Genomic DNA, 13,742 nt, shown 5'->3' with positions numbered 1-13,742 from the left:
CCCACATTATCTTTAATGTTATTTTTATTATTACCATTGTATAAATATTTAAGTACGTGTTCTCATTGTTGGCTAGCCTACCGTTTGAAAATGACATCACAAACGATATCAACAACATCAACATCAATAACATCAACAAAAACAACAGCAGCAGCAACAATTTTATGAACATCAATTTCCACATCATGATTAAACAACAAAGTTAACGTCACGATTAAATAAACAACAACATCAGGACTTAAAAAACAGCAACAACAAATAGCTCTACAAACAACAACAACTTCATAACTTTACAGACCGCGACAACATTATCAACAAATGCAACAACCAGCCAGCAACAGAAATTTCTCATAGACCAAACATTTTTAGATAAAAAAAAAACACCATGAACATTATAGTCCCCAACATAAAAATAATGACCACAACAACGCAATTAAAGCTATCAAATAACATTAATAACATAAGATACATATCAATAACATGAACAACAGCAACATATACAAACTGAGCCACAGCAATAAGTAAATTGACAAAATTATTATCTAATAACTGTAAATAAAAACTGCGTTGATTAAAAACCTAATCTTCAGTCTGAACAACATCAATCAAAAATTAATGTATATACATCATAACAACATCATAACACCAACATCATAAACCACAAAAACTATACAGCAACAAAAACAAATAAACACCACAAACAAATAAATATCATAAAAAAACAGAAAACATAGACAAAAGAACGACTCAAACAACAAATCAACAACATAGACAGAAAAACATAAACAAAGCAACAACGGCAAGATTATCGACATTCTCACGCTTGATTGTCCTCTTTCGTTCCCATCATTATCTCTTTATAATATTTTACTCAATAAAAAATATCGAAAGTAAAAATAATATTGGCAATAAAACTTTTTTTTTTTATATTATTACGCAATAATATCAAAATATTCATAATTTTGAATAAATAAATGAACAAATAATTGAATAAATGTATCAAAAAATCCGCAGCAAGGTAATCTTTACAACAGGGATAGGCTATTTTGTGATGCCCGCGAGGCCTTGTTCGCCAAAAAAAGGTTGTTAGCCAGACATTATGACCAAGAAAAGGAACCACATATCTTAAAAAAAAATTTCTCCCAAGTCGATAAAGTTTGCTATTTAAGTACATATGCGGCCCTCCAAAGGTCAAAAGTCAAATAGTTCTCAATGCGGCCCTCACAGCAAAAAGTTTGCTCACCCAGCTTCACAAAAATGTTAAATGCATACGTACTGTTAAAAAAAAGTAAAAAAAAAGCATCCAGCTTCACAAAAATGTTAAATGCATACGTACTGTTAAAAAAAAGTTACATAGTTATTTCTGTTCGCAAACATTGTACACGCGATATTTTTGCTGTTTTTAATAAGATTGATTAATGTGATTTAATAATAAATCATTCAAATTAAAAAATAAACACAATTTTATTTAAAATTTCTTGAAAATTCAACAAATTTTTTAAATTTGCTACAACAAATAAAAGGCATTAAAAGGAAATAGAGTGTGAGAAAGTTCGGGCATGCCAGATTTGCGGTCGTGGGAATTTATAAAAAATTTTTCGAAAGTTTTTTGTACACCATTATGCGTGAATTTGAAATAAACTTAGAAAATAATTTAGTTTTTGAAAAATATGTCAACGAAAATGTCATCATTATGAACTAGGTATATTTTCAGAACTTTTAAAAATTAGAATTTTCAAAAAAAAGTTTAAATTATTTGTATGTAACTGCATTTTATTAGATGAAGTGAAATGATCACGTGAAGTCTGCTGACCAATGGGATGCTGGGACTACATGTCAATCACTCAGACGAATGTACTTTGTAATGTTGCTATTCTTAATACTTTTTGTTCTCATTCTCTACTTCTATTCATATTTTTTTTCATTATATAATAAATTTGTAAAAAAAATGTTGTGATATTTTTATGATGCTATAAAAATGAATTTTATTGTTATCCATTTTTTTATTTAAAGTTTTAATCCAATAACCGTCACCATTTATAACGAATTTTTTTTATTTTTTTGATGAGTTTTATTAAATTTAAAGGAGCAAATTATATTAAGGTTTAAAAAACTTTAAATTGTCTTTCTAAAAAAATAAATAAAACCATTTTAAAAATATAGGGCCACTGAAATAAATTAGTTTAATTTTTAGTTTGTTCTATTTCGTCATGAAAAACAAAATGAGTATAAACTCCTTTGAACAAGGAACTAAACGGTTTGAATAAAATTTATTTATTATTATTTCAAAAAAAGTTTCAATACCTCCAGTAGTTTACATCATTCAATATTATCTCCAAAATTTGGTTAAACAGGTTCAGAAAGATTTTATCGGGTAGTTTCCTACAGCAAGAATCATGGCCACACAAAAAAGAATACAAATCCATCTAAACAGAACAAAAGCAAGATGAACCAATGCACCACTAGCGTTAATTAGAACAAATGCCAGTGTAGCGTTAACATCTGTGAGAACTTCATATGAACAACGTTAAGAAAAAAAAAGACAAGTAAAAAACTACCACCATGCCATCAGCAAGAGCCCAAAAAGTAACGACATTAGCCGCTAAACCATCATCAACAGCAGCAGCAGAAGAAGCAGCAGAAGAAGCAGCAGCAGAAGCAGCAGCAAATATATAGATGATGAAAATTGGTTGTCGTCCGTCAAATCACGTGAACGAGTTGTGCACGTGTTCACTGAAATATTGATGCTCGCTATGCACGGGACATAAATTTTTCAAAGATTAATGTTAACGCCATGCTCTCACTTCCCAAACCTCTTTCTCTCTTTTTACTCTTTTTTTCATATCTCTCTTTTTTCCTATTCTTTCTTTTTCTATTTTTGGTGTAAAAAAGGCGTTCAAAGAAATGAATATCATGTTGTTAATTTTTAAGTTGTGGCTAAAAATTTTATTATGTTATGACATTAACAATGTCAAGGATTGCAGCATTAAAATAATGCTGCTCGTATTAACAGCGTTGCCATCATCAACAATGACCACATCAAAACTTTTAAAACCACGTTCACAATTTATCAATCAAAATAATGATGATTAATCACATTGATGGTACAGCATAATCGTCACGAGAACCATCTTGATCATTTGCAAATTGATGATAACGAAAATGACGACGATGACGAAGAAGATGACAAAACTTTTCACGACATGATTATTAATGTTATTGCATTTAATCATAAATGGTTAAGCCAACGTTTTAAATTAACTTTTCATTATTTTTATTTTTTATTTATTTATTTGTCTTAAAAAATTATTAAGTTGTTCCCTCAATTGAATGCAGTGGAGCGTCCCTGCTTTCAGCCGCAATAAAATTTGTCGACAAGAGCAAACAAAACCATAAAAGACAACCTCATTACCACATTCATCATCATCTTCATCATCATTATCATTATCATCATCAACATCATCATCATCCTTATTATTGTCATCATCTTTGTCATTATAGAATATTGTATATATATATATATATATATATATATATATATATATATATATATATATATATATGTTGGTAATAGACTATAATTTTTACAATTGTCTATAAATTCTACCGAATGTTTGGCGTTAATATGTTTGTAGTTCGTTTTTTCGATTTTTCTCACTAAAGTTTTTTGGTGAACGTTTAGTTTATTAAAATTCAAAATAAACTTATTTTTCGAATTCATGCTGCATTTTGGTGAACGTTTAGTTTATTAAAATTCAAAATCGATATATATATATATATATATATATATATATATATATATATATATATATATGTTGGTAATAGACCATAATTTTTACAATATTCAATAAATTCTACCGAATGTTTGGCGTTAATATGTTTGTAGTTCGTTTTTAATATGTTTGTAGTTCGAAAAAACGAACTACAAACATATTAACGCCAAACATTCGGTAGAATTTATAGAATATTGTAAAAACATATATATATATATATATATATTTATTTATTTATTTATATTTTTATTTATTTATTTATATGATATTCAACAAAAAACGGTACGGCGTTTCAAAATAACTAATCACATTGTAGTCTGATAAATTTCAAGATACTTTTATATGGAAGAAGGCCCTAAACAAATGTTTATTCAATAATTGATAATAATTAAAATAGTAGTAATAAACAGGGAATGCAAAAAATCTCTGATAAGATAACGTTCAACAACAACTTTCGCAACACTAACAGCAACTCCATAAACAACAAAAACAACAACAACATCATCTACAACAATATTTACTGCGGCAATAGAATGTCTACGTTTAAGTGACTTTGGGTGGAATACTAGGGACAGAAGACAAAGAACATAAATTATAATGATAAAACATTCCAGAGCAACATTTAATACTAGTGGCAAGATAATGGGAGAAAGGAGGAGATATACAAACAAAAAACTACAGAGCAAAGTATAACAGAAAAATTTAAAAAAAAAAGATAAGAGAGATAGAGAGTGACACAGAGAGAGATAAGGTAGGAAAAATGAATAGAAAAAGAGGAGTAGGAAAATTTTACTTTTCTTTCAGTAACATTTTTCAGTCATGTTTTATTATTAGGAATTCTACATACATTGTTTGGAAAAAGAAACAAAAAAAGAGATTACGCTGAATAAAAAAAAAAGAAAAAAATGAAGAAAACCAAGATAGAGAGAAAGAAAGAGGGGAGAGAGAGAAAGAAAGAGAAATAGAGTTAAAGATGCGACGGAAGATTTATGCAAGTCAGTTAGATTTACTGGTCTTTCAAGTGACAAGGCAGAAAAAAATTAAACTCCAAATAAATTATTGTTTTTGAAATTGGCTACAGGTTGACTGGCGCTGGCCATGATAATGATGACGACCACGACGACGATGATGATAACGATGATGATGATGACGATGATAACAATGAGGATGACGTCGACGATGATGATGATGAAAACAACTGAACAAGTCGGTACACGATTAGGCTCCTCCAACCACATCATCACACGACAAAATTGCTTAAAAAAATCTTCTCTGAAAATCTTTTTTATAAAAAAGGGTTTTCAAATCCTTCATGTCCTTACGACAAACAATTACTTTGTATACACAGTTGCACACCGCGAAAGCATCTATGCCGTGCGCTAGGCGAAAAATATCATCAGAAAATATTTCTGATAAAGATTTACAAAGAATGGTAACAGAGACCGAACTTTAAAATTATGTTAATGAAAATACTGAAGTCTTAATAGCCTCGAATGAAAAATAATAAAAATAATAATTCTAAAGAAAATCAGTTGAAAATTTAAAATAAAACGAATGACGCAACAGAAGTAGTTCTTTCTTTTCATTACTGATAATGGATGTAGTTAAAACTAATGTGAGAATTTTTATAGAGGCCAAACTTCAAAACTTTCACAAAATAAGTCGAAAAAAATTTTTCACCGATCAAGCTGAAATAGGATTAAAAAATTTCTAATCCAAATTATTGGCTCCGACTACGAATGAAACAAGTTTACTTGAAGGCCTGCTTAAATTAGAAAAAACAGCTGAAATTTTGTGTTAAAATATTTAATTTGTGTTTTTTATGAGAAATACATCGAAATACCAATGACAAATACTACATTTAAATATCCTATCTATTAAAAACGTTGATCAGAATATGCAACAAAGGATGAACGGAAGAAACCTGATACTATCACGTAGCTTGGCGACGAATATTTCATGATTACAACAGCGCGTCCGTGAACAAACACCTGCCTAGTACAAAAACCGAACATGAAATGTGTGTGCGTGCGTTTGTGTGTGCGTGTATGTGTGTTTGTTTGTGTGTGTGTTTGTCTTTGTGTGTGTGTCCGTGTATGTGTGTGTGTAGGTGTGTGTGTGTGTATGTGGGTGTGTGTGTGTATCTTTTTTTGACTTGAATAAGTCTACAGTCTAGTACTTTTTCAACACATCAAAAAACAACTTCTTGTTTGGGATGTACATACATGTCGTGTTGAACATTGTGTGTGAGTGTGAGTCAATTATAACCTGCACCACCTAAAACATTCTACAAACAACATACCAGCATTCCACATGTATCAATACAGGACGACTATATGCGAGAATTTCATGAAAATTGAAATTTACATCTATAGTTCACACATATATTTATATGCTTATGTGTTTTGGAGTATTTTTTCATTTAGTCTTGTTTGATTGGCTAAAATTTATTTCATTCCATCTCGTCATTTCCGTTCGTGTCAATTTTTCACCCCATGCCCCTTTTTCACTTCATTCCATCTTTTTTATTTGTTCTTATTTTTTTATTTTAATTTACAACAGTTTCATTAAAGTCTCTTTGATCGCACTCCTTAAATTTCATTCTAATAATATTTTACTACAAAAAAATCTATTTCTATAAACATAAGGAGAAAGAAATAAGAATGAGTAAATGAGAGATAGAGAGACAGAGAGAGAGAGAGAGAGAGAGAGAGAGAGAGAGAGAGAGAGAGAGAGAGAGAGACAGAGAAAGATAATGAGTGTTCATTCAATTCCTATTTGTCAATTAGATCAATTATCCAGACAGAACATCAAACAGTTCATTGAGAGAGTTCATCAGTCCCATTTGCACCCATCCATCCATTAATTCATTCATTCATCTTATTTCAGTTAATTAATCACGCGTTTGAGATGCTCAAAGCTGGTTTTTCAGTTCAACATACTTTTATAAACAGACCAACCGAAGTACATGTACTTAATACATGCACTTTGACATGAGTACATGAGTACTTTTATATACATACATTTCATACACATACATCTTTATAAATGTTTATTCGATTTAGAAGTAACAAAATAATTTTTAAAAGAATTGCTGTTTGACGATCGATGACAGGCAAGTATTCAATACATCATCAATGCATCCGCAACAATTCATTCTTAAAGTATATGAATGAAAAATTCAGCACAATTTAACATATTTTTCTAATCATTTGTCATTAATCTCTATTTTCATTTTTCTCTCTCTTTTTCTATTTTTTTATTCTTTTTTCAAAATATCAAAAAAGTTTTATAGTTTAAATTAAAGTCATATATATATATATATATATATATATATATTTACTTCTTCTATACATATATTTATTTAGTTTTACTGACATTCTTCAAACCACTGTCTACGTAAGTTAGCCCGATAGATTTAGTGCCCTTTCCAATTCATACGCCCTCTTCTGTTGTCGTTGTATGTGTTAATATGTATGTGTGTAGTGGAATGCTGGGAAAATTTTCTATTTTCCGCACATAGCTTACTCAGTTTATTCATTCATTACATTCCTGCACGAGTCTTGGTCCCGTTATCTCGTAATATTAATTTGTTCATTATTTTAAAATCTAATTTGTCAGTTTGTTATCAACATTTAATGAATAGTTTAATTGTTTGATGTTTAATAAAACTGACAAATACAAAATGTATACGTGCATATATAAGTATATTTGTGTGCATGTGTGTGTAAGTGAGTGTGTGTGTGTGTGTGAGTGAGGGAGTGAGTGAGTGTGTGTGTAGAATACGCACAAATAGCACAGATAATTATATGTAACAGTGGAATAATTGCATTATAAAACAATGAACGAGACAGTTGAGGTGCTCGCGCATAAGCGTGAATGCGTGTAAGTGCGTTTTTATATGCGTATTTATCAGTGCTTCTGTGCCTATGTGTGCGTGTGTGTATATTTATGTGTATCGTGTATGCGTGTCTGTTTAAATGTAAAAATGGTTTTGTTAATGCTTTAAAATATGCGGATGATATAGGCTCATCTATGTATTGGCATCATATATGCACAGTACATACAACGTATATTCAAATAATTTTGTGTGAAAGAAACTCTCCACAAGTATGTGGAAGCAATGGCATTCCATCATTGGATTTGCTTAAGTATTTGGAAAGTTGGAAGCGCTGCGCAGCTTGTCTGCACACCTGATGATAACAACTGATTCAAGGAAACATCTTAAAATGTTTAAATATACGTTTAAATGTATTAATAACAAATTAAAATAGCAATTTATTCATAGCTCATAAAGATAATATTCACCAAAATAACTTCAGTTAAAGATGAGTGATAGAATCATGTTTATATTAAAAGGCTTGATAATGTTTCACAAAAAAATAAACCTGCACTTACACATCTATCTTATGATCATAATTTTTATCAACGTATTTAAACAAGACAACATTTGTTAAATGCTCATAAAATTGGGCCAAACTAATTGTATAAAAATTACAATTAAAGAATAAATAAATAATTTATCTATTTGTATTTGGTAGAGCTAATAAACATGCACGGTCTCTCTCTCTTCCTTTCTCTCTCTCTCTCTCTTTCTTAATGTTGATTTTCTCACTCTCTCTCTTTTTTATTGTTGAATTTATTTATATACATTTAAAAATAATTGAAGCTGTGGCTTATAAAGAACTGCTTCGTTCTTCTTTATGTAATTATAGTTTTCGATGAAATTTGATGGCAAGAACATAGGATGGATATTTTTTTACTTTGCATGCGTCGTTCTTGTGAGACGAGTTTCAACAGAAATGTAAAACTTAAAATGCGATGCGAATTTGAGAATATTTATTTTGGGATTTTCAAAACTTTTTCAAAGTTTTCAACAACGCTAATCAAACGTCACTATGGTTACTGAATGGATGGTTTATGTCTGAGATCATAAAGAGCCTTAGCAAATTAGCGAACTTGCAAAATAAGCCCGATAACAATTTGACAGAAAAAATAATAATTTTAAAACATTCTGCTGGAAAACCCGAATCTGATCTGGATCATTCATTCATGTTCTGTTTTGTGGAGTGTGATGTGAGTTGTGTGGTCAGGTCATATGTGGTAGAGTGAGTGAGATAGAATGATAGTATGGGGTCTGCTTTGTTGGAAAGGAATGAGAGAATGCACGGTGGAGGCCAGCCAACAAGAAATTCCAGAAGAACAGAAGAAACATTGCTTATAGACACGAACAAACAGCTATCATTAGATAAATTGTCATGAAGAGATTTTTTAAAAGATTTTTTCAAATTAAAAAAAAAATTATTAACAAAATGAAGAAAAAAAAGTTTTCTACAGTTTTCGACAACTTTTCGAGTAATTTTTTCGAGCGATTGATCAACTTTGTTAATTTGAAAGTAACAACGTCACAAATTGTTTGACAGTCGCCGAGAGAAATTTTTGTTTTCAACTTTTTATCTCATCACTAGCACATCCTCAGCGCAGACCACCGTGGGTAACTAATTTTTCATAATTACTTCTACTTATGAAAAATAAATAAAACGTAGGAGTGGCAGACAGCGTTGCATTTTTCAACGTGCCTTTATAGGCGTAACTACGCAGTTTTGAATCATTCCATCATATTCAAACATATTTCAAATTTTTATGATCTGGGTATGGTACATACGGATACGCATGTGTGCAGGTACAAAAACATATTTGGGTACGTGTGTTGTGTATGTATGTTTAGGAATGTTGTTTGGATTGGCACGAGCAAACAGCAAGACGCATAGCACGTAATATAAATTGGCAACCTTTTATTTACTCCTGTCATGAAAAATCATTTCATTTTTATTTCATTTGTTTCTTATTGTTTCTGGCCGTCAAATGGGGCGCCAGGCATGCGCCTGCGTGTTTGCGCATGTCAAGTAGGTGGGGAAGAGAGAGCTCAAATGGTAAGGAAGAGGAAGGATGAGGTGATGGCGATGATGAGGAGAAAAATGATAACGATGACGGCTGAAAAGATGGTAATGGCTAAAATGATGACGATGATAGAAATGATAACGATGATGATGCCGGTGACGAGAGCAGCGCGAAAAGGTTGGCATATTGATGGTGGCTCGTTCATCACAATTTGAAACGACGACCATCACAATTAACATGCATCGTCAAATTACATGGCAAACATCGCAGCATGCCTCCCTCCACTTTGGCGCCTCAACCGCTGAAATGATATGCGGCCGTTCGCATATTTTTACTGCCTGCAGTTTCTACGCGCGAATGTCGTCTGCAGGTCGACCACGTTAACGTTCTTTACGTCCTTGTTATCATAAATATTCCTTCTACTTAATGCACGCCAAATAAGTGGTCTGCGTTTGTCTTTCAATAAGTTCGTTGTAAATCATTCCACAGTTCAATGTCTTCATTTTTTTGTTGACACTTTGCAGAATGCAAAGAAATTCTTTTCTACCAAAATCAGAATGTTTTAGTTTAATATTCATGATAGTTTATAGGTCTTCTAAAGGAGGTATAAAAATATTTAACAATATTTCCTCTAAACAACTAATCTATAACAAATTAAATAAATTTAATCGAATACATTTTTTAGAAATTTTTTCCATTCCCACATTACTTTTTTAAGCAATTTTATAAAAGAAATAAAATTGGAATAAGAGAGAGGCAAAAAAGAGTTTATTTACTGTTGGAGAATAGTTTTTTTTGAATAAATTACAAGTTCATACTTGCTCCATACAGGGCAGTCCAGGCATCTCATGCTCCCTCCCCGCGTCCACTTCTTCCTCCCAAGTTGGAATATTCATTTAGTAGCAATTCAATTGAAATAACAATTAGTCTGGAAATACATAACAATTTTAATAATTTTATTACACAATGAAACGAGCACGATGAAGGAGAGTTTGCACTGGCAGCATACATTCAGCAGCTCATTTCAAACTGTTGCTTGCAATTAAAAGATAATTTTTCTCATGGTGATTAAAAATGCTCACAAAAAGCATACTTAATAAAAGAGGATTTAAAAAATGTAAACCATTTGAAGGCATATCAATCACTGACCAACGACAAAAAGTTCGATTTATTAAAGACCGTTCATAAGAATTATTGTTGAGTAAAATTATTTTTCTAATAATGTGCGACCACCAAAAATGAGAAAATAGGGAAAAAATTAATTAAAAAAATTTTCAGAAAATCACAAATCTCGAAGTTAGTTGCTAGATCGATGGATAAATGAATGAACAAGTGGATGAATAGATGAATGGATAGATGGATGGATATTCAACAAAAGACACAGAAATGTTCACCGAGCATACAACCGATTGAAAGTTATCAATCACAATATGCACAGTAGGAATACGATGGTGTGGGCGATAAAAAAAATTAGCAGAAGATTTCCTCTCGGCATCCAACTCATTTCCAATGCAATGGAAATTTATTCCCAGAAGGGAAATTTTCATTTCTAATTATTAAATTGATTTTATGTTCCTTCGTCATACCGCAATCAGTTGATCCATTCAAACGAACAATTGATTTCATTCAGTGCGCATGATACAAGCCTAGTCTTTAAAATATTATAATCAGTTGGACGTGATATGAAAATAAAAATTAACAGTTCAACAATTTTTGATAGCAACTTAGTCAAATCTTCATTAGGATCAAGCCATTGAATTGGAAAAAATAAAACATGAATAAGGTCAAACTTATTTTCATAAATAAATTTATGTTCGTAATTTTTCTATTTCACCTTTTTTTTCATCGTTTCTAGCCGTTCTCAACCAACAGTTCATAAATCATTATGAAGCATCAAGGCATTCCCTCACAATTACACCCTTGTTAGGTATTAAGAAGTTCTGCTGAAATTATCGCCAACAAGGCCGCTACATTCATGTGCTGTTGTTGTGGCTGTAGTTATTGTTGTTGATACTGGTGTTGCTGCTAATGTTACTGTTTCTGTTGTTGCTGTTGAAATTGTTGAAATTTGTTAGTTTGATGCATTGTTATCCAGATACATATGAGCGCATATGTTTGTATCGAGTAACCAACGTCTGTGTAAATTGGTTAAAGCTACTTCAAAAAAATCAATTTTAAACTTTCTTCAGTCTTCAATGGGAGAAAGAAGCATTTTTGTCGTTGAATACAATTATTTTAATATTGATATTTTTAACAACTGATTAGGGATGTCGTTGTTGTTGTGATGGTTGATGATGTTGTTGTTGATGTGCTAGTTGATGTTGTTTTGTATGAAAAACCAAAAAATTGCATTACTTTAATAAAAAAATTTTTGTTATTGTGAAAAACTTGCAGCAAAATATTTAAAATAGAATTGTGAAAGAAAAACTTAAAATCGAGCAAGGCACGTAGAAAGCTGGCATTTAAGACTTAAGATGTTTTATTTAATCGCTTTATGATGGCTCCTTCTTAACGCTCCAGCGTTAGTGCCACGAACACAACATTGCAAACATTTGTTGGACAACTTAACACAGATTTTTTGAAAGTTTGACGATAAAAAGAAAATAAAAATGCTAGAGAACTTATTCAAAAATTTGAGCAACACAGTAATAGCGATTTATAATATTTAAATTCAGAAAGAAAATCTGTGGAAAGAATGCTTTCTACCAAATTAAACTGATTTTAAATTAAAATTTTAAAATTTTAGCTTAGCAAACAATTTTTTATGTGCTGGAAAACTAACTGTTTGTTATTAACAGTATTAAAATTATTATTACAATTTTAACAATCGTCATTACATCATGCAAGCATGTCGTCCGCCTTAAATTATCATCCAGTATCAACAATCGTTCATGAACTTTTTTATTTCATCTCAAAAACATGAACATGACACTCACATCATCACTAATTGTTACCATTCTATAGCATATATTCATTTCATTATCTGCATTGTCATTATTAAAATTAGCATTGTTGTTATCATTTAATCACTCTTATTATAGAAAATACTTCTATCAAAATTATCGTGAAAAATTCTCCAGTCATTCTAGATTCCACGACTTCATCGTTACAACAACAACGAAATCACTGTAATAAAATTTTAACATCACTAACAAAAACATCAACAACAACATCAACATTAACAAAAACAACAACTTGACCATAATTAGCTAAAGTGACGTCACCACAAACAACAACATCACCATAATTAACTGAAATGACATGCGCTCATGTGCGCCTGTCCGCTTCAACTGTCCAGTTCACAACTTTAAAATTTCAAACCAAATGCTAAGTACATTTGTAACTATAGAAGTTCTTGCTGATGTTGTTGTTTTTGTTGTTGTCGTTAATGGTGTTGTTGATGTTGTTATTTTGGTTGTTATGAATGTTATTTATGTTGTTTGCGCGATTGATGTTGTTGAATTAACGTTGATGTAAGATGTATTACGAAGAGTTTCTCGCGTGTTACTTTACACAGATATAAAAAAATTTGCAGTTTTAATATCATCTATAACAGAAAAACAACCAGTTTAATATTATTTCATAATTTCATTTTATAACTTAACCTATCATTATTCTAATTAATGTACAATGTACGTTGATTCAAAATTTCCGCAAGTTGTCTTGATCCGCCACTATCACTCAACTATTAAAAGTACATCATTATTTCTTTCTAATGTTCTGTTAATATCAACGTTAGCGTCCTTCCATTCTCAAAATCCTTTTTTGATTCTCTGCTTTATCGAGCAATCTAAAACAAGGAGCATTTCTTTATATTCATTTTATTTCTGAGCAGATCGTAAAAATCATCCATCGTCGTAACCATAATCGTCTTAACCATCATCATCATTAATGTCATCATCATCAACATCATCTTTGTTAACGTTATCATTGTCCTCACCTTCTACATCTCTATCGTTTTCATGATCGTCATAAGCATCATCATCGTCAACAACATCATCATCGACATCATAAATATATTCATCATCTTCTTCATCATCATCGTCATCGTCGTCATCATTCACATCA

General features: G+C 30.9%; 1 protein-coding gene across 1 annotated transcript; it reads left to right on the top strand.

Annotated features, from left to right (window-relative positions):
- Window positions 1–9,652: 9,652 nt before the first annotated feature.
- Window positions 9,653–11,621, top strand: HELRODRAFT_159332 (hypothetical protein; the record flags this gene model as incomplete). The annotated part of the gene is made up of 3 exons (XM_009011221.1): window positions 9,653–9,851; window positions 10,506–10,556; window positions 11,530–11,621. 3 exons carry the CDS (start codon window positions 9,653–9,655, stop codon window positions 11,619–11,621), a joined length of 342 nt encoding a protein of 113 aa, XP_009009469.1.
- Window positions 11,622–13,742: the final 2,121 nt, after the last annotated feature.

The sequence above is a fragment of the Helobdella robusta genome (genome assembly GCF_000326865.2).
Source record: "Helobdella robusta unplaced genomic scaffold HELROscaffold_1, whole genome shotgun sequence".
Taxonomy (NCBI): Eukaryota; Metazoa; Annelida; class Clitellata; order Rhynchobdellida; family Glossiphoniidae; genus Helobdella; species Helobdella robusta.
This window is presented reverse-complemented; position numbering and strand designations above follow the sequence as displayed.